The 24,649-nt window shown below is 46.5% G+C and overlaps 1 protein-coding gene across 2 annotated transcripts in view; it reads right to left on the bottom strand.

Moving 5' to 3' along the window:
* Nucleotides 1-3,438: 3,438 nt before the first annotated feature.
* Dcdc2c (doublecortin domain containing 2C) overlaps nucleotides 3,439-24,649 on the bottom strand; it is a 70,726-nt gene continuing 49,515 nt past the window's right edge. Inside the window, exons 1-4 of one of the 2 annotated variants that reach the window (XM_063254416.1) lie at nucleotides 13,247-13,386; nucleotides 8,659-8,706; nucleotides 4,744-5,728; nucleotides 3,439-4,171 (exon numbers count right to left, since the gene is read on the bottom strand). In XM_063254416.1, coding sequence (XP_063110486.1) covers nucleotides 4,953-5,728; nucleotides 8,659-8,706; nucleotides 13,247-13,382 — 960 coding nt within the window. In that variant the 5' untranslated portion in view covers nucleotides 13,383-13,386 and the 3' untranslated portion in view covers nucleotides 3,439-4,171; nucleotides 4,744-4,952. Of the gene's footprint in view, nucleotides 4,172-4,743; nucleotides 5,729-8,658; nucleotides 8,707-13,246; nucleotides 13,387-24,649 lie in introns of those variants that run through there. The other variant, XM_063254417.1, reaches the window with a different exon arrangement.

The following is a 24,649-nucleotide window of genomic DNA, read 5'->3' as shown; positions in this document are numbered from 1 at the left end:
TATTTTGTACCACAATGGGGGCGGAGGGTGGGGAGTCAGAGGCTCTACAGATCTTGGCAGCATATAATTTAATAAAATGTCAAAAGGATCATCAATGGAAATCATTTCTTTGGTGAGTTTGTCTTCTAAAACTAGCTACCTTAGTCGAAGGCGCAAAGGCGGTAACTACCAAAATATATTCCTCATATACTTACAATTTCAATATTTTAAAGACAATTGAGAATTTCCCACAGTTAGAAGAATTTGCTTTGAACTTACCCAATCCTTCAGCCCCTCTAGACACTATTTTCTTAATTATGAATATGATACCATATGGAGAAAAGCCCATTGGAAACATCAAAATTTTCAACTTTATTGGCAGGAAAATTAAAGGAAAACTTTTTAAAAATTAAAATAGTGGAGTGGAGTTGGGGGTTTAGCTCAGTGGCATAAGTGCCTGCTTGGCAAGTGCGAGGTTGTGAGTTTGATCCCCCCGTACCAGAAAAAAAAAAAAAAAATTAAAATAGTGAGGTAAGTCAAGCATATGTTTGTTTTCTTGCTTGTTTTTTTAACTACCAGGCATGGGATATTACATAAAGATAATTCAAAGAATACAAGCAATGTTTATCATTCATACTAAGAATAATTATTTGCTTTTTATGTTCAGATAATCAGCATTTAAAACGTCTCCTTGGGGTCAAGGATTTAGCTCAGTGGCAAAAGCCCCTGCCCGGCAAGTGCATCATTATGAGTTCCATCCCCAGTACCAAAAAAAAGGAAAATAAAATGTTGACTTGTTTTGCTTTAATGTATATAGATATTTGAGATTTACTGTATATAAGTGATTTACTTAATGGCTCCTCGGAGGTAGGGATGCAATAAAATTAACCTAGGGACCAAGAGATCTCTGCTTCCTTTCCCTCCCTTCCTCTTCCTCCTTCTCCCTTCTCACGCATGCCCATAGACTATTCCAGATCCTCTTCTCACTGTGGGAAGTGGCCTGGGCTAGGCAGGCAGCCGGCTGCACTGTCATTCTCTCACCCACTCAGTGGAGACAGCTTTGGCTTTTCCTTTCCACCTTCCAGAACTGGGAGGACCACTGTCTACAGCGGGAAAGAAGCTGTCGGGTGTCCCTATGACAAGCACAAGGATGGTGGAGAAGAAGAACCCACTGGCCCCCACCCTGTACTCACGTGACCTGCGGTCCTCCTGTAGGCCAAGATGCCCATTGAGAATGCCAGGATGAGGACCATGCCTGGCTGCACAGGAAAATACCTGCCACCCAAAGTTCAAGGAGGAAAGGTTTCCTTCTGTTTATAAATTATAGAGGTTTCAGTCCATTGTTGGCCGGCTCCAGGGCATGACCGAGGGGCACTGCAGAGAAAAAAGCTCATGGCACAGCAGAGGCAGAAAGCAGCAACGTAGGTAGCAACCACAAGCTGAAGCAAGCAGCAGCGGCAGCCTGCCTTTACATTCCATCCAGGCTGCCCGCCCTTTCGTTAGCGCTACCCACACCCACAGTGGTGGATGCTTAATCCTAGCATCACACCTGCCACCTCCGAAAAAAACGCACTTGTAACCTCATGAGCAGGGGCTTGGGGGTTACACAGAAGCCACAAAACAACACTTTCGTATAAGTAATAAAGACTTTAGCAAACATACATTCTCCTGCAGTTTCACCTTGTGGAGTCTCCACAGCCAAGGTGTGAAATCGGTGGGTTTGGGCTCTGGGGCAAAGCACCTACGATTCAAAATGATCTCTGAACAGCTCATGATGTTACGATTCCAACCGGGGAACACCCATTTGCCACTCCTCCATTTAACGCAGATTTGATTTAGCTCCTGATTGCCCTGCTTGCCTCTCTCCCAGTAGCTCAAATCCTGTTACCTACCCGTAGAGACCCAGTTGTAGAGAATATCCTTGCATATCTTCCAGAGGCAAACACAAAACCTGGTTTCCTACTGTAAATACTGTATCACCCTCAACTCCTCTACTAGTGTTCAACCTCTTGGTTTTCTCGTATCACATAACTGTGCATCTTTAGACACATCTGTCCACACATTACTAAATCTGCCAACAACTTTAAGGAATTCTGGATCCCATTAAGCTTAAAGGTAAAAATCCTTCTTACCACCTTTAAATTCCCTCTTCCTGTCTTATATCTCTGTCATGCCTCTGGCTAGAACAGCAATTTATAATACTTGTCCTGGACTTTTAAAGCAATTTGATAACTACTTAGTCAAGGCTCCATTACTAAAATATCTTAAGGTTGGAAGACATCCCATCGCTCCCTCCACTGTCTCCAAACCTACAAACTTTATTCCTAAGAAATCTCTCCCATTTTCTGAGTTAATGAACTTACTATTGTATCATTCTGTGAGCCATCCTTTGCAAACCTTCAAATGCATGCTTACCATGGCCCATTTTCCTTTAAGTTTATGGAAGCTTTTATCACACATCTTTTGCCCTTTCTTAAAATTTCTTAACCACTTTTCCTCGCTCTCCATCGCTAGCATCACAGTACACCTCAAGAAAAACTGAAAGTAACGAATAAAGATTACTGCCTTCAACTCTGTGACTATTTCTTACTTTCAAAAAATCTTTAAAAAGCAGAATTTCTCCTCTTTGAACAATCTGTTGCCCACAAACACACAGCAACATATAGACTCACCCTATTAAAAGGGAAAGAAAAAGTTTTAATACATTTTAAAGTCATAGAAACATTCCTAAAAGTTGTCGAGGGTTTTCAAATGTTTTTGGTCTGCAGCCACTTGGTGTGTGGAAGGAAGGAATTTCAGCTTGAGTCTGAACTTAGCATGATAATGGAGGTGTGGGGAATCAACACAGCAGTGTTGAACAATTCCAACAGAGGAGCTCACTTCACAGGTGAGGAAGTTTACATTTAAATTTTTATAGAAGATTAGCTTGATTTAGAATATATAAATATGGGATGGTGAAACTACTCTAATTCTTTAAAGATCTGGGATCTTGCAACGCATCAAGTCTGACTGCCTTCAAAAAGCAATGTAAGTTTTAGAACAAGCTAGACAGTTGGCATCTGGAGTTAGATAAAAACAAATTTTAATTCAGACCAACATCTAAAATCCTTTTAAACATCAGTAAAAAATAAGATGAAATTAGTAAGCTTGGGGCAACAGGAATAACTATTCTGACAATAATAAAACAGTAAAAATACTCAAGTTCTTAACCATGTTCAGTGTCCTGGAAATGAAGATATGTAGTTCTCTATGGTGAAAATTTGTATCTTGTTGATAACATGATTGTTTTATCAAAATATAAAGGTTTATCACCAATGACTTCTTTAAATATGATTATAATGCAGACATAGAGAAAAGACCATCTCAGCAAAATAACCTTCCAATGATCAGTGATCTGAAGACATAATTTATTGAAATTATAATCTGTACTAATGAAATGCTATTCAATGTTTTGTCCTTATACTTGGAAATACATATAATAAAGATACACAGGTATTATTTTTGCTTTCATAAGTAAATAATAATTTTCTTTCACATTTAACACTGAATCTTTATTCTTTTTTCTTCAGCAATCATTTAGGAGGTAAAATGCTCTCATAATCAGGCATGGTGACACACACCTGTGATTCCAGCACTCGGAGGCTGAGGCAAGAGGATCACTGCAAGTTCAAGGTCAGCCTGGATTACAAAGTGAGTTCAAGGTCAGCTGAATTGCATAGTGAAACTGTCTCAAAAAGATTTTAAAAATGCTTTCTCATATTAATTCATACATCTGATTCCTCTTTTAGTGAGAACTTTCAAACTGCATAAAAATGAAACAATGCTTACTTTCCCGTACACATTCCAAGAAAAAAATGAGGGAGAAATGGACAGATGTGATTTCAAATTCCTCGGCTTTTTCTGAGTGATCACTGTGAGTGATGCTTACAGATACAGAACCACACTTCATTCTTTTAAACGTTTACTAAAAAGAATATCACCAGGCAAGGGAACTGGAGCAAAGGACTCGGTGAGTAAACGTTCTTAGCTTTCAACAAGTCACCAGGACCAAGTGTCGGTTTCACCTCAGACACGGTTTTCCTGCTGTTAAAGTGGCCGTGAGTGAGGCGGGAGCCCCACGGTTGCAGGAAAGCTGACCCTGAGTGGACAGAGAGATGCTTGGCTGAGGTGTTGCTTGCCACTCCCTGGCCATCTGAAAGACACAGAAAAGCAGGTAACAGAAAATTTCCATGAGCTGTGACCTGGCCGCATGGCGGCCCTGAGACATCCCATGGCGTCTCGTGGGACCTGGCATGTATGGTGCTGTGTTTGGCTGTGGGGTGAGGACCCAGGACCTGTGGCACTAGGTGACAGTCTCCCACAGACAGTAGATGTGCTGCTGTGCCGGGACCAGTGCAGAGCATGGTCGGTCCTGAGCATGGGGTCTTAAGCTGCTTGGTGTGTGGCTGCCACATTTCTGCTGTCCTCCTGCCTTTCCTTGCACCTCATCCCCACCATGCCCCGCCCCCAGCATCTACAGTGCTAAAACACGCTGGCCTAGTGTGAGTTAGGCTGCAAGTCACACTGGCTACCAGGTGTGGGTGAACCCCAAAGAAGAAAGGCCTGCTGCAGGTAGCAGAGCTATCCTAAGCCTCCCAAACCACCTCACTCCCTTTCCTACTGTACAATCAAGCCATACGGAAGGAACTAAAAATTGCAGCTTCGTAAACTAAAGCCTGGCCAGCCAAATGTGAAATTTGGGATCTTAGTATTCTATAGGCGTACCTCTTTAGCATAATGCGGAAAAAAGTGTGTAATTTTATTTTCGTTTGTCTTATGATCATTTTCAGCTTCAGAAGGTTGCTCTTCACCACACAGCTGACATTCTGTTTTTGAGGCATGTGTTTGTCTTATTGTCCCTGAGTCAGCCATGTCTGAGTTCATGGTCCCAAGTGTAATGACTCTGGGGACTCCTGCAGCTCAGGACTCTGTCCTTAGGATGCTTTTTCAGAGGACAGTGGTTCAGGAGATTCTGGTGTTTTGGATCTCTGTCCTTGGGGTGTTTCTTCAGAGGACAGTGGTTCAGGAGATTCTGGTGGCTTGGATCCCTGTCCTTGGGGTGTTTCTTCAGAGGACAGTGGTTCAGGAGATTCTGATGGCTTGGATCCCTGTCCTTGGGGTGTTTCTTCAGAGGACAGTGGTTCAGGAGATTCTGATGGCTTGGATCCCTGTCCTTGGGGTGTTTCTTCAGAGGACAGTGGTTCAGAAGATTCTGGTGGCTTGGATCTCTGTCCTTGGGGTGTTTCTTCAGAGGACAGTGGTTCAGGAGATTCTGATGGCTTGGATCCCTGTCCTTGGGGTGTTTCTTCAGAGGACAGTGGTTCAGGAGATTCTGGTGGCTTGGATCTCTGTTCTTGGGGTTCTTCAGAGGACGGTGGTTCAGGAGATTCTGGTGGCTTGGGTCTTTCTCCCTGGGATGCTTTTTCAGAGGACAATGGTTCAGGAGACTGTGGTGTCTTGGGTCTTGGTTGTTGGGATGGTTGCTCTGAGAATGACTGTTCAGGAGATTCTGGGGTCTCAGGTCTTTGTTCTTCTTGTCTTGGTGATGACTGTTCTTGTGTTTGGGGTTCCACTGGTGTGTGTCTTTGGGGTTCCACTGATGTGTCTCTTTGGGGTTCCACTGGTGTTTGTCTTTGGGCTTCTATTTCTACTGGAGTTTCTTGGAGCACAGGTGTATTTTTTTCCTCTAGAATGTCATATTGTTCTTTTTCTTGTTTACAGTAAACAAAATGAAACAAAATCACCAATAAACATTAGTGACCTACTAACCAACTGGAATACATGACAAAAAGACAGATGTCACTACCCTATCGGTGACCAAGTAGTGATTGCAACCATAAGACTTTCACATGGTGTGTCACAACGTTCTTTTGAGTATTTTACCCCTTTTACCCTCATGTAGAGATCTCAGGACAGCAGAAAACAGATAGGATGGGTATAGTATCAGAGAAGCTTGAAAAGCTTAAAGGTGTGTTACCGATATTAACAGGTACAATCCAGTAAGCATTTAAAAATCAAAAGCCACATGAAAGACTTGTTTTTTCTATGAGTCCCTGAGATGGGAAAAGTAGTTTCATTAAGCAGTTTCATTAAAAAATGGGGCTGGGGATTTAGCTCAGTGGCATAAGCACCTGCCTTGCAAGCAGGCATTTGTGAGTTTGATCACTGGTACCGATTAAAAAAAAAAAAAAAAGATTAAAAAATGAAGAAATCAGAAGGCAGGAGAATCCAGAGCCAGCATGCTACAGAACAGCACCAAAACACAGAAAGCCACCTTCGGGGCTCAGGAAGAATCTCGGTGCCTGCAGCACTTGCCTTCCATACCCAAAACCCTGGGCACTGCCCCACCCGGGTACGGCCCCAGGGCAGAGGAAATCCAAAGACCTCCTCCTTGACACTCTGTGCCCCAGGTGTCCAAGTGTGGACCCCATGGTATGGTCTGCTCCCAGATAGCTGTCTCCTCTCATGCGGCCTAATGCCTTGGTCCCGACTTCACCGTCTAGCAAAGCCCGTCCTGGGCCATCTCTCCTGCTCTCTCCCTGGTTATGCAGTGCTAAGTTAAACCTCACCTCACCCTGCCTCCCCGCTTTAACGCTGCCCACTGCACAAAGACCGAACTGCTCGGAAGGACAAACTAGGGCAGGGCTGGGCAGGGCTCCCGACACCGGCTCAGCCTGGAGCCCCAGCCAAAGGCGGCAGCATCACAGCACCAAGGTCCACGAGTTGCTGAGTGAGAGACAGACAACTCAGAAAGCCCTGGCCCAGCACGCACTTTTTGACCTGACAGAGAAAACCTGCGTCCCTAGCGCCATAGAGATGCAGGCTGGGTATTGTGTGTCCTGCTCGGCCTCTACGGTGGACATGGGATTTCAGGAGACGATCGCTGGCTTGCTTCCATCCTCCTCACGCACTCCTTCTTTACACACACACACACACACACACACACACATGCACGCACGCACGCACGCAAACACATGTACACTTCTTCCAGTCCCAAAAGCCAAGGTGCATAAAAGCCACTGCTCCTTCCCCATGTACTTGGGAATCTGATTCCTCCGCCCACCTCCCCTCCAGCCATGGTCCACCTGGCCCATGCCTGCTGCCCCTTCTGCTAGCTTCCACCACTGTTCCTGGCCCTGCAGCCCCTTCCTCATCCAGCCACCACTCTAGCCTCTTGCATGTCCAGAAGCCCCAGCCCCAACCCCAGCACCCACACACCCCCTGCAAGGGGGCACCACTCTGGCCTAGGATCACAGCTCCATGCTATTCTTGGTTCCCAAGGAATAATTAACCCCAAGCAAGTCCACCTCCCAGACTGATTACCAACACATCACCTTCCAGTCTTCGGGCCTAGGCTATGTCTTTGTTGAAGAATAGAGATAAAAATAAGGACATTCAGGAACCACGGGGTCACAGCAGTTCAATGGCTGAGAGGAAACCACACACAGGAAGTGGGGACCCTCTGTGCCATACAAACTTCAGAGACGGAGTAAAAGGCTGGCTCTGAAGAAAATCTAAAGACTGTCACATATAACACAGGATTACCTGCCACACAGAGTCCTGGGAACTGAGCCTGCCCCCAGGACAAGGGGACACCCCAGAAGGCGCCAGCTGCCTGTCTCCCCAATGCCACAGCATCTTCTGCACCCCCACAACCCCAACCTGCACCCCGTCTATCTCCCCACAAGGCCATGAGCGCACAAGCACGGTGCACAGGAACCACGTCTCCCCTGCCTTCATTTCTCAAGTGCCCAGCAGTGCACAGGAGAAGCCCAGGGAATGCTTGATAAAGGAAAGCACCCAGGACTGCAGAAAGAAGAGACAGAAACCGCCACCGCCTGCCACGCGTACACAGCATGCCTAGAACCATACAAAACAGAATGGGCAAAACTCAAAGTGGAATGGTAGGATATGAAAACATGTTTAGACAGATAATATACTAATCTATGTAAGACTAATTATATAAAAGAGTAACATGTCAAAAGGCAGCTTCAAAATCCCCAAGCTTGCCTGACTTTCTAAATCCGCTGTGTCTATGGGCTGCTGCTGCATAGTTCCTCTGGTTCTGGGCTTTCTTCTTCCAGAATTCAAAACACCCCCATCTGCCTCTCAACCCACACAGTGTAACCCAGGATCCTCAAGTTCCCCTGAAGCTTCCTGTCTGAAATTTCCTGAAATCACTAGCTTCCAGAGCTTTATTTTTCCCTGCCCTACCTGGTGGTTTATAAAATATTATAAGGGTAAGTGGTGTGTTAAATTGTTAAAATCGAACAATGAAAGACCTGCCTCTACTGGGCAAGGTAGCACATGCCTATAATCCCAGCACTCAGGAGGCTGAGGCAGGAGGATTGTTGTGAATTCAAGACCAATCTGGGCTACAAAGTGCGCTCAAGGTAAGCCTCAACTGCACAGGGAAACCCTGTCTCAAAAAGGCAAAAAAAAAATTTTTTTTTAAATATCTGCCTAAATGCAATGACTGGCTCTGCAGCTCACTTGGACACCCAGAGCAGGCCAAGAATGAAGTGTGGTGTTCCCAGTGGGCAGATAACCCACAGGCAGACAAAGCAGACCCAGAGAAGCCACCAGGAGGCTTTCAAGTGCCACCCACCAGTAAACAGGAGAGACAGCACATGCTCTTACCAGGAAGCGGAACCACTTTCTTATTCTTGTTGAGGTTCTTGAGAGATGCTGCAAAAAGAAAAACCCAAACATTAATACATGGACCCAAGGGTGAGACGCTCACGTAAAATCTATGGCTAAGAGAATCGCTGGAATGGGACCACTCGGGTTCAGACAGGAGTTTGGGCCATCAGTTGCCTTGTTAAAAACGCCATCTCACTTTGATGACGCACCGATCCGTGCAGCAACAGGACTGTGCTTCCTGAGATCACAGGGTGACTAGAAGCACACAGACCTTCCTGCTTCTCCTCCCTGCAGGGAAAAGTGGGTGTTACTTGAGCTGGTTATGGGGGTCTGTGTTTTAGTGTCACGGCAGGAGGTTGGTGGCATTTCCTCTGCTATCCTGAGGCAGCAGGTCCCAGGGCCTCTCTAGCTAGACTGCTGCGTGGAATCTGCCACTGGAAAACCGAAACTCACTGTGTTAAAACAGCAGCTGCTTCTGGAAACGTCTACATCAAACAATGCTCCCCCTATAGTGGGAAAATTAACACTCTGGTGGTGTGTTACACCAACTCCTGCCAAGAGGGCACCCCGTGGGGCACACAGGTGAAACATAGATCAATTTGCCAACACTGCCTGCAGGTCCCCACCACTTCGAGTCCCATCTATCAGCCCTGACTTGACTTCAGGGGTCAGGAAGAGTTCTGGGTGTCTCTACCCTGCCACCATGCCAGCTAATGATGCAGATTCTGCTCTCTATGCCTCTGGGTGTCCATGCTGCTGCTGGCACAACTAGCGCTACTGTGAAACTGAACTCTGAGGCCACGAAACCAGGTCGACACTGTGCTGAAGACCCGGCATTGGCAATGAGCTGCAGAGCAGGTACCTGAGCACAACACAGCCACTGAGGCAGGAGCTGGAGAGGCCCCCAGGCAGGGTGCAGATATTACACCTGCCCAAGGCAGGAGAGGGCAGCGTGACCGCTGCAGAAGTTGGGGTGGAGATTCTGCAAATGAAACTAGAAATTCCGTGGGACCCAGTCATGTCCAGTTGGAAACCTTGTATCACAGTGATGCACACACATCCACGCATACAGCAGCACAGCCCATCCTAGCTACATCTTGGAAGCAGCCTGTGTGGCAATCAATAGAGGACCGGATAAAGAAAATGCAGTGTTTACACAGAATGGAGTACTTCTCAGTATAAAGAAAAATAAAGGCAAGACATTCGCAGGAAAATGGGTACATCTGGAAAAGATAACAATAGTGAAATAAATCAGAGACACACAAGCTTATATACCACATGATATCTCTTGTTTGAGTAAAGTAACATACAAATAGAGAGTAAAATAAAGAAATGGGGAGCTAGATCTTTTCCAAATTGGAAAGGACCCCAGAGAACAAGGGCAGGGCAGGAGGAAGGGAGGTAAAAAGATTTAAGATGTGTCGTGAACCAGTATCAAAGCCCTCAGTGAATGCAAACACTGCATGTCATAAACATGAGCTAAAAATAAGAGCAACAATCAGAATGAAAAGGGGGAAAGTGGTTTAGGGACAAAAGGCAGGCAGTGGGCAGGAGAGAGAGAGGCATTAAAAAAGACCCCAGCCGCGTTGTGTGCACAGCCCCATCCCCAAGATCAACGCAGACTTCCTGCACCACCAATGTGTAGTCACAGCGTAAAATTTTTAAAAATAAATGCACAAATTTAACATAAATGGACAAAACATAAAAAGAACAAGCACTAAGGGTTTAGCAAGAAGGCGGGCTTTGATGACAGCTGTGAAGGTGAGGGGTCACCAAGGGCCAGATGGGCCCCACGGCTGGGGCCTGGAAAATCACTGCCTTTGTCCACAGAAAACCCACTTACCCTGCATTGGATCTTAAGGTGGTCTGCACGCGACCACAGTGTGGATTCCACACGTGGTTTAAAACCTATGCTTTTATTTTTGTGACTGCTGTGACACTCAGAAGCTGCAGGGTATAAATTAAGACATCCGATTTAGAGGTGTGGTAAGAAACGCACTGTGCTGCCTGAAAGAGAATACAGAAGCCCAGAGTTTACATAGCATGTGATTTTTTTTAATACGGTAGCTATTAGCCAGGTGTGGTGGCGCATGCCCATAATCCCAGTACTCGGGTGGTGGAGGCAGGAGGATCCTTGCAAGTTCGAGACCAGCCTGGGCTACAAAGTGAGCTCAAGGCCAGCCTGAACTGCAACAGTGAGACCCTGTCTCAAAGAGAAAATAAATAAAGTAGTTATTATATTACCTAGGCAACTACAGCTTCTCTGTAAACCAGAACATCCGTCAGTGAGTTGGGGCAAAAATAAAATAAATAAGTTAGGCCAAACATTTACAGGGCTTGCAGGGAGTCGTAGTGACGCTGGAAAGCAGCTGGCATTCACTAAATCTTTGCTGGTCGTGTCATCGCGCTCCCGACCAACCAGGTCCTAATTCACTCTCTTGTAACCATGGCGGGTGTTTTATTCTTAGAACAATTTTATTTTCTATATTCAAAAATGTGCACCATAGAAGAAGTCAGAAGACATACAGTGGTACAATTTATAACAGCTGAATCTTGAAAGCAGCCGAGCGGGCCACTGACAGATGAGGATAAAGAAAATGTGTTTACGCACAGTGATGGACTAGTCTGCCACAGAGAGGGGTGAGCCTGAGGCACCTGCAGGAAAACGGCGGCACCGTGACACCACAACGCTCAGAAAACAAATCAGACACCCACGTTTCAGTATCACACCGTTTCTCTTAAATGAGAGACCCAAAATATAAATAAAGAACAAAATAATAGGAAGTGGGAGACCTTTTGCAAAGGGGAAGGAAACAAGAGATGGAGACAGGGATGAAAGAAAGAAGAAAACAAGGGAAGAAGAATTAAATAGAAATGGAGCTTTTACAAGTGGGAAAGGGAACAAGCATTAGAGAAAGCGAGGAGGGACAAAAAAAGAGCAAGGATGTGTCATGAACCTGTGCAAATTCCCCACGATGAACATAGTCTCGGGTACGTAAACATGTACAAACACAAAAAGGAAAAGTCAGAAAACAGCAGAGCAAAATAAACGGAAATAAACATAACACCTACAGCCACTGCTGGCCGTGAGCTGTGATGTGAATTAAATCTCCCTAGAGGGAGCAGAAACCACCCTGACTTCGTAAGCTTACAATCAGCTGGCAGATCACTGTGCAGACGACATACAGGCCTTCCAGCTTTTCAACACGCATTTGGGAAGCAGGGATGTAGCTCAACAGCAGAGCACTTGTCTAGCATGTGCAAGGCCCTGGGTTCGATCCCCAGTACCAGGATGAAAAGATCCACTGGTGTCTTCTGTTTCATCCAGAGACAGTTTAAGGAAAGATGGTGGGGAGGGCCAGGGAGGAGCCAGGGCAACGACAGGGGCTGAGAGTCACCAGGTGTCTTCTCAAAGGAGGAAGCTGGGTCGAGCGTGACACCGGAAACTTCAAAGAGCCTGAGGGTTTTGGAGGGAAGGGAAGATAAAAGCCTAAAAACAAGGAGGACCCCAAACCCACTCCCAAGCCAGCAAGGGAAACTCCGGAAATGGGAGGAGAAGGGGAGAAGGGACAAGGGGACAAGGACAGAGGGGGCAGAAGCAGGGAAGGAAGGGAGGGCGGGAGGGAGAGCCCGAAGAGCCCCTCACCAGCACCGAGGGGCACACATGGCTCCACAAGAGCAGACAGCAGAATTCACGCAAGCTTCAGCAGAGCAGAGAGGAGACTGAAGAATCCCTCCCCTCGGGCCTGCTCCGGCTATGGACCACCTGGAGACTGCACCATGTGATAGCACTTCCAGAGAGGACTCATGCACTTTAGACATGCAGAGGTGGGGGACAGCCGGCAGCAGAGCCAGAACCTGGTCACTGCACCGACTGCAGATAACTCATGAGGTTCAGTGCGAGGCCAAGCTCCGCTGGGAAACATTTTGCTTCTCCTTTTTTCAATTCTCAAATATCTAAAAATAGTTGTTAAATGAGCACATATCCATTCACAGCTTCCTGGCTGCGGAGGGCTCCTCTGGTCCGCTGGGAGGGGGACCACTTCCGCATCCTGTGTCCATGGCAACCAATAAGGCCGAAGAGATGAGCTCCCGGGCCACGGATGGAGGAACCTGCCTTACAGACACAGCCTGTATGATTATCACTAAGAGACAATTGTCACAAAACTGTGAAAGGTCACTGCAGGTTATCTATCACGGCAGATAGGAGAGGCACATACCGCGCAGGAAGTGAGTTAGCTCTGTCCCCAAAGAAAAAGAAGGGTAATGTGAGATTCTCAGGGAAGATTTCTGGATAATGACAAGGAGGATATTGAACGAGAAAGCAAGAAGAATGCACGCTCTTCTCTAGAACCATTTCCATCTGATTCTTCCCAAAGGCGCCAAGACTCCAGCCTGAAAGCTCACACTCAGAGCCCACAGGGACCCCCAAACCCTTGGCCTGAGCTGTGGTCCCCGGCACCATCATCCATCCAGCGCCACCTCTGCGCATCACCAGCGCAGATGGGAAAGGAAACAAGGACGAAGGACCTCGCGGATGCCGTGTGCGTCAGAACAGAAAGGGGGCGCGCGGGTCTCATCTTACCCACGAGCACGTGGGGCCCCTGCAGCCAGCCTGTGCTGACGTAGCCCCTCCACAGCAGCTCCAGGGCTACTACCAGGTCTTTGGGGTGCAGGGTCAGGGCTTGCTCTCCTTTGCACCACGGCGGCGTCCTAAGCATCGTTTTACACCTAAGTAAGAGATCACAGAATGTCACTCAATAGGTCTGCGGAAAGCTCAACATCAAAACTTAATAACCCCTCCTATAAAAACATTGGAGCGTCCAAAGGGAAGACCACCTGGGTAAATGATCACCTACAAACACCCAGAACACCTTGTGGAGGTCCTTAGAGACACAGGGCCCTCTCACCAGAGAGACTGCAGCCTGGAGCAAGTCAGCCTCTGCTCCCCCACCCCCACCCCACCCGCGCGCGCGCTGGGCTCAGGGTGCAGGAGGGGTCTTCTCTGGAAAACAACGGCAGGGCTCCCACCCTTCCCAACGAACCACGCTGGCCTGGCAGCATCTAAATCTGCCTCTCTGCAGCAAAGGCAATTGCGCCCTCTGAAGGCAGGGAGGACTCACAGGGTCACGCCTCCAAAGTGGAACTGGGCTTACTTTCACACTATGGTGTAAATGACTGACAGTGGGTTCCAAGAGCCTCCTCATAAGAAGATAAATGGCAAGTGGCTGGGAAATGGCACCCGAAGGCTGAAGGCCACGATGCCCAACAGGTTCTCTGTTCTCCTTATCATCCTTCTCATGAAAATGGAGGAAAAGCAGGAAAATGAGCAGAAGCCTGGTTCCCGGAAGTGAAGCTCTAATTTTCCTCAAACCTCTAAAAAGACAATTGAAAAACTAAGCCATCGCAATTCACGTGCCCAGAGCAGGCTGAGAGGTAAGCGAGGCTGCCCCACAGCACCAAGGAGAATCCCCAGAGGCCAGCGGTGCTGTGCTGACACAAAATGTCACCTTCTGCCCATCAGCTCCGAAGGACACTCAGGAAGAGATTGTCAGAAAGCCAAGGGCAGGGGCTTTTTATTAGGTATAAAAAATGGGGAAATTTTGTTTTTTAACAGTTCTTTAGCTACCAGACTGGCTAATGTCGTAGCATTTTTTAAAAAAATTTTAAAGACATGCTAACCGCCTTACAGAACAGGGATCCGGCCTGAAGAGGCTTCATCTCAAAATTCTACCTTCTGAGCGCACAAAGGCATGAAAGGGAAGAGGACACATTTACAGAAAACCAGTCGCAACACTGTGCATGTCACAGCTTGCTACTGTGACTGCCACAGAGACTCAGAACTTCAGGGAGCCAAGCAAGTGAAAATCACAGCAGAAGAAACACTAGCTACCCTCTCTCCCTCCCTCCCATTCCCTCTCTCATCCCTAACCTCTGACTCCCACTCCTACACTTCCTAATTCCCAAAAAACAAAAATAATTACAATGAAACAAAGCCAAGAATCATTCCTAGTGAGGCCAGGGATATAGCTCAGCGGCACAGCACCTGCCTGGCAAGCCTGAGATCATGAGCTTGATTCCTGGTACCAAAAAATAATTATTATTCCCAGTGAACTACAAAGAAAAGGTATTGTTGTCCCCAAATTAGGTTTCGGGGCTTTAAAATTGATTCCCTCTCAAAAAAAAAAAAAAGAACCCTGAAGATTTGCCCCAGAACCTATGAAAGCCTGAGGCAGTCTGCAAACTGGAAGTGGAATGGGTGGGGACCTCAAGACTGCAAGCTCTTGCCTTCCTGGGACAGGTTAGGGTTGGTGGTCAGAGGCAGCCTTATTAACTGAAGTGCAGAATGGGTTTGTTCCCTCCTCTTTTTGCTTTTTAACAGGGTCTCATTGGCCTTGAACTCAAGATGCAGCCCAGGTTGGCCTCAAACTCACAGCAATCCTCCTGCCTCAGCCCCTGAGTGCTGGGATTATAGGCATGGGCCACCATGCCCAGCTTCCAGATAAATCTTTGACTGGGTCACAATTTCTGACTGAACTAAGAGCTGTGGGTGCTAACAGCAAAGGGGTGCAGAGCTCATCGAGAAACCTAGCACCTACTCAGGCCGCCCAGTGCCCAGCACCACAGAGGACCCTCAAGACCGAGCAGGTGAGGCACTCCAGGAAGGACCAGAGGTGGATTCATCGGGATATCTGCTGAATGTCCTGTGTCCTCTGTCAGGGGGACAAACCAGCTCACCCCTTTCTCCCCTGTAAAACGAGAGTGGTCATCTGGAAAAGTTATGATCACGAAGTGCAAACCGAAAGGAAATGGCTAAGCACGCATTTGGCCACCCAGGCACATTTTTAAACGTGACTGGAGCATCTGTTTCAAGGTGTGTTTTCCTTAGGTTGCAGAAAAGGATGCAGAACTGACGAGAAGAAGAGCAGCCAGAGACAAGGACTATGCCTCCCTTGAGGCAGAGGGGTGAGGCACATTGTCTCAGTCACAAAGCAGACAGCAGTGGAAAGAAAGGGAGGCGCAGGGGACCCAGTTCCAAAACTGAATGGACTAGGCCAGACTTACATGGGCTGCCCGCTGAGTCCTTTTCTGGTCACCAGGTGGCGCTCTGGGGCACAGAGGTACTTCTCCAAAGGGATGCCAATCCCACCTTCGCATTTTAATAGCTCGGGCATCCACTTTACAAACCTCTTTTCTTGAAAACAAAAAAAGCTTCTCTGATAATCTTGTTGGCACTCTTTACACGGAAGGGTGATTTTTCTCTTATATTACTAAGGGGAGCAGAAAACTAAAGGCGAATGAATATCCCCCCATCCCCTGCATTCAATTATATCACCCAGCATTCGGAGAAGAGGGTTTCACTAACAAGGAGTGGCAGAATACAATAATAAAACTGTGAAATGAAAACCCAAAATAGCACAGTGTGGCACAACATCTGTAGCAGGCCCGTGTCTCTATCCTGCCTTCTCATGGGCCACACAAGAGTAAGACTAAGAGAGGCCACCGAGAGTTCTCACTGTCTCTGTGGCCCCTGGAGTAACTGCGTCCAAGTCCTTGTGGCCCAAATGCTGCCCGCACTGTGCACAGAGCCCAGTCCTTCCTGCCTCTCAGTGCCCCAGTCCAAGTGCTCTCTGCTTCCTCCGATGACCTTCCAGATGCTTCTGATGATCTTCCTAGTTTCTCCTAGGGCTCATCCAAGCTTGTTCTCACCATGAACAGATGCCAAGAGAAGTCAGCCACGCAGTGTGCTCCTTCCTCACAAACAGGGAACACTTCCAAAGGGTCTTTATGCTCTTGCAAAGCGCCTTCCCAAGCAGGAGCTCCTTTAATACCACCCTAGTCTAGGCCCCTACTCCTTGAGGCTAATCTGCCACGCCGGAAAGTCACACGCATGAAAAGAAACTTTGCTTAATGACTTTTTAAACTACAAATGCAAAATATACATATTTATGATTCTCAGTACACAGTTACAAAGAAATTTACAATTGGGTAAGGTTGCTATGGGTTTTAGGGTGGGCACTGGCAAGCATTCTCATCCGTGGCTGGATCGCTACACGATATACACATTTCTATGCCTCCCACATCTACATGACATACCTTTTTTCTTTGAGCTGTGCCTTAAGGGAAACATTTTCTTAAAAGACATTCGTGAATTGTCTCCCTGAAACAGAAACCAGCAGGGTTAGCAACTGATATTTTCCCCATGGAACGTGGACCAGAACTTTCGGCAACAAGTGGGAGCTGGCGCGAGATCTGCCATGAGAACCATGCACTGGAGCTGTGGACGAACCCCTCGAGGACTTGCCCCACATAGAAACCAGGGCAAGAAGGACACCACCCTCCTGGCTGCAGCACGGGTCCGCCTAACTACAGCCTGGGGCAGGCAAGACACAGGAAACCAGCCAGATCACTGCTGTCTAGACAACAGGAGCCAGCCCCAGTCTGCTGGACCCGATTCAGGTTACTTCAGCAAACCCAGCAGGACCAGGACCCAGGTACCTTGACCCCACTGACTCCTGTGAGTGGCATCACATTTCCCACCAACAAACACCCCTGCCAGCACATTCCATAGCCACCATGGTCCTGCCTCAACTTAGAAGGCAAAAAGCTGGAGAGAGAATCAACTCAACTGGAACAAATAAAAAGCCAGATAACCTGCAAAAACCATAATCTCAAACTCAGCAAAGAGGTGAAAGAGGTCACAGAGCAACGGAAGAGCCTGTAGTCAGACCTGTCCCAAGAGATGCAGACAGGAGCCTGGCTTCCTAGGGCCTGCCACAAGACAAAGTGGGGAGGGCCAACAGGGTTCAGAGAGGACAGATGTGAGGACACAGTGCATCCCCATGGGGACAAGTTCCACACTGCTAAGAGGAGAAGAGCGTAGCCTGCCACCTAGTCCACTGCTGAGAAGAGAAAGGAACCAAGCCCTCTTCCTCCAGTCCAGCTCTCGATGTCAGTCACAAGCAGCCCCCTACTATAGGGAGGGGAGAGACTACCAGGAAACTGGCACTCCAAGATGTGCGGACACAGCCTACCGCAATGCCAGGCTGAAAGAGGAAAGAGTGCCCGCTAACTGCCCACACCCAGGAGGCCAGGAGATAAGGGGAGGGCAGAGGGAGAGGAGCGATGGGAAAGGGAGAAAGGATTTCAGATGTGCTCTGTGCCTGCACCAACTCCCCCAAGGAACGCAAACAGTATGCATGGTGGACATGAACAAAGAAAGAAATAAAATGTGTAATGCACTGTAAGAATGTCGGGGAAATTCTTTTTAATTCCTCCACTGAAAGTGAGTAATGATGATTCACACACTCTCCCTGGAATCCCTGAATCATCTTATTCACTGCTCATGACACGCCTATGGGGTCCCCCTCACCCACACAGTGGGCAAGAGGAAGCCGTCCCCTGGGAAGGCTCCCAAGGCCCTTCCTCTGCATGCCTCCAGGAGGACCTGGAGCCCAGTGCGGGCACAGCGCTTGAAGAATTACCGAAAATGAGCTGCCTTATACCACCAGTGTGCTCCTACTCCTCAACCTAGTGCAATGCAAAGGCAATCTGTGGATACCAAGCCATCTGCAGCACCACCCAGGGGCTGGGAGAGGTTCAAACACCCACGTGGTACTAAGATCTGCCACTCTCCCTGTACCCGGCAGCACAGAGGCAACAGAAAAGCGTGTAAGTACCCAAGCACAAGCCAAGTCAGAGATGTCCAGATACTTCACTTCGGTGTACCTGAAATTCTGGTGGAGTGGAGGAATAGGGTCACTTAAACTGTGATAGAAAGATAAAATTTTTCTCAGTCGCTAAATATCGACCTTGGGTCTGTCTCTCAAATATTATGTGGAAGAAATTGAGTAATATCCACAAAGTGCTTCTGCTCATCGCAATACCAGGATCATCTCACGTATGCATCTGATGAAGTGAGCCGAGCTAGCCCACTGTTTCATGGAACTCTGTTGTATTAGTCATCTTTCCCAGTGCTAAACAAATACTCAACACCCACAACTTAAAGGAGAAGGTTACTTTGGCTCACAGTTTCAGAGGAATTAGTCCATGGTCAGCTGCTTCGAGGGAGGAACAGCATGGCAGAAGGGTACGGGGGATTAAGACGCTCGGTTCATGGTGGCCAGGAAGCAGAGAAGGGAAAACAATGACAGAGAGGAAGAAACCAGGGACAATATAAGTACCCCAGGCCACACCTTCCTGACCTACCATGACACACTCAGAAACGTGCACCACCATTGCCCTAGATGGATTCCAAGCACTCAAGTTCACCATGAAGCCTAATCACAACTACACTACTTGAGTGTTGGAGTAACAAACTGCGTACTTATTCTGGGCTTTATGAGGACATTTATTTGAATAAAGTGAGACTACAACAGTAATGAAAACAATCAAGTACCAAGTGTTTGGTACTGATAATAAAATATGAACAGTCTAAACAGATCAGAATCTGCAATACATGCACATGTCTTTGATAGCTTCTAAAGGTGTTGGTGGAAATATTATAAACATGACTTTTCAATGTTGTATAACGGAACATGTTAACATTTGCATAGCTCAGTATTTCCAAATGACCAATGCATTATGATGCAACAGTATGCATGGATAAAAAACCATTCAAAGTACAAGATATAACAATGAATATTAATGGAACAAAGAATAAAACCTCACAGATACAGTTTCTGATTCAGACTGCAACTAATCTTGAAGAAACTACCACTGTCAAGGTTTTGCAAAATTTCTAATTTCCAGAATTGGAATTAAATTCCTGAATTTACAGAATTTCCAATGGTCATAAAAGCTATTAAAACATCCTTCTTCTTTCCATACACTATTTGTAGGAGGCCAGATTTTCTTCAGTTACCTTAACCAGAGGAGCAACTGGCAACAAATCAATTTAGAAGGAATTGTCTGAACTGGCCAAAGAGATTTGCCCAAATGGAAAACAATATCTCTTTACTCCCAGAATGATGGTTTCTTGGACAAACCAGAATTATTTTTCATAAAAATGGCTATTTATAGTGCTGTAATTGATTTAATACAATTATTTTTAATTGTATCACTAAGTAAATCTTGCTAAATTTCTCACTTTTAATTCCAAAGGTAGAAACTCTTGGTAGATAAATCTTGGAGGAGGTCCATATGTCCATCAATAACTGAATAGATAAAGAACATGTAGTATTTACCCATGACCTATACTGTGTCATGAAGGATAAATTTAGCATGCCTATAGTCCTCGAGGCTGAGGCAAGAGGATTACCCTGAGTTCGAAACCAAGCTGAGCAATATACTGAATTCAAAGCCAGTCCAAACTACTGTCTCAAAAAAAATAATAACTACAAAGAAGGATAAACTTGAGTCATTTGTAGAAAAGTGGATGTACCTGGAGACATAATACTGCGTGAAATAAACACACAGGCTTCAGTATGGCGTAGCGTCTCTTCTATGAGAAACCCAAAGTACAAGAGCAAAATAAAAGATAGATGATAAGAAAGAAAGAGAGAGATCTTTTGCAAAAGAGAAGAGGACCAAGAGTGGAGGAGGAAGCAGAGGGGACAGGCCATAAAGAGAGTTAAGAGGTGTCCTGTCCACCCACCAGCTCCACATAATGAATGTCATCACTCTGTACTTTAAGTGTGGGCTAATAAAAATTAATCTTTAAAAGAGAAAACAGAGCTCTATGGAGACCTCAGTAACATTTTACAAATATAAGGAGTCCTTACAGTAATGCTTGAGAAACACTAAACTCCTTATCAGAATTTAGCAACCAGCACCAAGGATTCGTCCGGCATTCACAGGAAGCAGGTGGGCCTGTGCCTGCCTTCCCAAGGGAGCACCGAGTCCTGTTTCCTCCTCATGTATCAAACTTCCACGGCCTGAAACAAACGCGGCTACAAACTTCCAAGCTCACCATTTGCAGGGAGATCCTCCGAACTGGGATTTCCTTCTCTCTTTTGGAAAAAAAAAGAAATCATCAGCTTCACCTACTTAGATACCAGCAGTTGGTTTAATTTTTGCGTTTTAATTGCCTACCCAAGTGCGTCCCCAAAAGAATGGCAGCTTTACCCACAAAGTACTCTCCCACCCTCTGAGATGACCGCAGCCCTGCCTGGTGCAGCCTTTCCACCCGCCTTCAGACTCTGAGCAAAGCAGCGATGGGGAGAACAAGCAGCCAGGTCCTCGCCTTCCTGTGTCAGAACCCAAACCTGGCGGGAAGCCCTGTCCCCCATCCCTGGAGATCTGGAGTTGACCCAAAGCCCTGCTGCTGTGATAGGAAAATTCATGAAAGCGTCAAAGCTACAGTGGTGAGATGGCCAAAGAGGCCTTTGCATTTCCTCTCCACCATGTGAAGGAACCCAGAAGAGCCCCTCCCAGGAATGCTACCAGCTCAGGGGCTTCAGATCCCAGACACCCTGGGGCTTCCACGGTGCAGGGGGGGGGGCCCACGGGACAAAGAGCCACTACCCACCCACCCCCATCGGCCGCAGGTGCGTGGAAAGCATGGTCTGAGCTTCGGTCAGGAGCATTTCTGCCTCACCTCGAGCTCTCCTGCAGCTGGGGATTCCCCATGCATCCCATGCTCGAAATGTTCACCAACCTGGCCTCCCGCATGAGAAACCCAAAGTGTAAACAAAGAGCAAAATAAAAGGCACACCACAGGAAGCGGAAGCTACAGCTTTTGCAAAAGGGAAGGGGTCCAAGAGATGCAGGGAGAAAAAGAATGGAGACGCGTACCGCCCACATGCCCAGCACCAAGGCCTCACCAGGAACCGGATCATCACAGCACCACAAACAGGGGCTCAGAAAAAAATTTTAAAGTCATGAAAAACTAAAAATCCTATTACACGTTAAGAAAAAAGGCGTAATATTTATCAGTTTGCGACATGTCATTTTTTTTTTTTGGTACCGGAAATTGTACTCAGGGCCTTGGGCTTGCCAGACAGGCATTGTACCACTGAACCCTGTAACATACATTCGTGGGTGTGAATATATATATACATATATATAAAAACGCTTTTTAAAAATCCCATCCTTTTCTACTCGTTCAGTTTACAAGCAGAAAATGTGAACTTTATTTATAAAGCTTTTTTATGTTGAGACAGGGTCTCACTATTTAGTTCAACCTGACCTTGAACTCATGATGTAGCCCAGGCTGGCCTTGAACTCATGGTGATCCACCTGCCTCAGCCTACTGAGAACTGGGCATTGTAGGCATATGGCAACACACCCAGAAATTTCTTTAAGTATTTTTGTATTTATAAAACTTTCTTGTCCTGCCGGGCATGGTGGCTCACGTCTGTAATCCCAGCACTTGGGAGGGTGAATCAGGAGGATCGTTGTGAGTTCGAGACCAGCCTAGGCTACAAAGTGAGCTCAAGGCCAGCCTGAACTGCACAGCGAGACCCTGTCTCAAAAAGACAAAAAAAAAAAAAAAAAAAAAAAACTTTCTTGTCCTGCTGTGGACACTTCTCCTTCAAATAAGAATGCCAGCGACCTTGCAGATAAATGAACAAGAGCCAAACAGTTCTTGAACAAACACCGAGGTCTTGTGGGCAGCTGTAAGGCCAAACAGCTCGTACTCACAGCTCCTGCTTACTCTCTCATCTCTGCTTTCCCTGGGGGAGAAGCTGCCAGCCTCAGGAAGGCATGTGGGGAGAAAGAAGGCTCCCGTACCCTCACCTGTCAAGTTCAAGTACCAGGACCTTGGAGCGCCTTTTCAAGGGCAGTTTCTGATTTTCTTTCCTCGATGCGTGAAAGAGTATATTATTTCCTCCAAAATATCATTGTCAGTTTCGGGTGAGTAGGTAATAAATTAACCTGAAAGCACATTCGCAGAGTCAGGCAGAGCCAGCCAATAAAGATTTCTCCTTAGGCATTTCCACAAATGAAAATGGAAAATGCTACTTTTTGTGTCTAACAATTGCATTCATGACCATGACTAAATTCACACAAACCTTCACACAGTCCTAGTTTGGTGCATTGTAATTAGGAGTGAGCCATACATTTTAAAAATTAGTACTTGTGTTTCTGTAACTGGAAAATGAAGGCAATGTAGATAAGAAGCGTCCCTCCTCCTGGGCTGCCATGTTCCATGGGCCATCTGGCCACATTCTAATAAAACCCTACAGCAACAAAGTGTGGCAAGATGACCACACATCCCGAAAAGTCCTGCATCACAGCAGCCCACAGCTCGGAGTGAACCAGCCAGCTGAGCTAAGGTTTCTGCTTCTGTTTCTCCCATGGCTTCTTCCTGCAAGTTAGGCTCTCCAAGTTGGAAATAAAGTCACACAAAACCCTTCCATCGACTCTCCCACCACGGGACAGAAGTGTGCTCACACTAAGAGTTTTTTCACTGCCAAGAATGGCACATGCTTCTGCCACTCCAGCACTAAGGGGGACTGAAGCAGGACAATCGCAAGTTTGAGCCCATCCTAGGCAACTTATAGAACAATAAAAATATTTATAGGACTGGGCTACAGCTCAATGCAAAGACCCTGGGTTCAGTCCCCAGTACCTAAAACAAAAGGTCTGCTTTCAGCAAAACCCACTGACCTCCTACCAGCTATTTCTCCAGCCCAGACTGAAGCCATTTTTAAAATGGCCACAAATACAACAAAACTGTCCCCATGGAGCCACCATAGGAAAAAAAACTGATTCATCCCTCACTGCTCTAAGACACCAGCTGGATACCTGTGTTTGATCAGTGATGACCATTGCACAGATTACATATTTGCCATGTGTTGGAGATGAAGCACCCTTTCTATTCTAAAGTTTTAAAAAAAAGTCTTTTTTTCTTTTTACTTCATTCCAACTGTATCTCCTATGTATGGAGGAACCAATTTTTATTTGTTTATAGAAGTTCCATTACTTAATATTCAATTCAATTCACCGCAGCCCTGCTTAGCATTATTGATGCCTCACACTTAGCTTTCAAGACTCTAGCCTGGATCAATACTGACCCCATCTCTTAAAGAAGCAATAAAAGACTTCATAGTATCAAGATAATAAAGAGAAAAATAGGAAGGTGAATCAGTAGGAGATGAAGTTTAAAAGTCAGTTCAAGAATCAAAGTCATGGGCCTGGGCATTTAGCTCAATGGCATAAGCGCCTGCCTTGCAAGCAGGCAGTCATGAGTTCGATCTCTGGTACCGATAAAAAGGGAAAAGACAAAAAAAATCAAAGTCATTCTCATTCTGTCACAAGAATCCTGAGAGAAAACACTAGACTCAAAGATCTCTGGCCTGATCAGCATCTCTGGCAGGTTAATCAGATGGAGACCCTCTGCTACTCAACCTGTAACGCACATGAGGACAAGAAGAGTGAATCACTGCTGTAGATCTGCAAGGACTTCAGTTCGACGCCTGAACAGTCTTCTTGTCAGCAGCTGCATTGTGAACTTAAGCATCTGGTGAGCCTCTCAAGTCACTTAGGTGTTGCTTATGCTAACTGATCTAAGCCACTACTTCTATTTCTAAAAAAGTCGCCCGCTTGATTGCTGGTGGTGCAGCTGGTAGCGTATTAATGGCACACTTTTGGTTTTTGTTGTTCAGCTTTTGTGTTGGGGTGGCACTTGGTTGGTTGGTTTTGCCTGTTCTGTCTCAGGCTCTCTGGGAAAATCCTGGATGAGGTCCCGTGGTTCTGAGCCTCAGGGGCACCCTAAGTATGAGCTAATGTCCACTGGCCACAGGCATCTCCTTCAAACCCTGCACCAAGCTGGTAAGACTTCAGTCTGCAAGTGCTTTCTGAGCACGATATGATTCTAGGTGGAGTCACAATAAAAAGAAATTAAAAAGCTAGGAGATGGGCATGGTGGTGCAGGTCTGTAATCCAAGAACTTGGGAAACTGAGGCAGGAAGACCACAGTGAGTTCAAGGCCAGCCTGAGATACAAATTGAGACCCTGTCTCAAAAAACTTAAATAAATAAATATAGCACAACACAGTTTTTTCATAATACTGTTTCATTCATGTGATAAGCTGAAAGAAAAA

The sequence above is a fragment of the Cavia porcellus genome, unplaced genomic scaffold, assembly GCF_034190915.1.
Source record: "Cavia porcellus strain 051 isolate PalLab524CR breed Dunkin Hartley unplaced genomic scaffold, mCavPor4.1 scaffold_8, whole genome shotgun sequence".
Lineage (NCBI taxonomy): Eukaryota > Metazoa > Chordata > Mammalia > Rodentia > Caviidae > Cavia > Cavia porcellus.
This window is presented reverse-complemented; position numbering and strand designations above follow the sequence as displayed.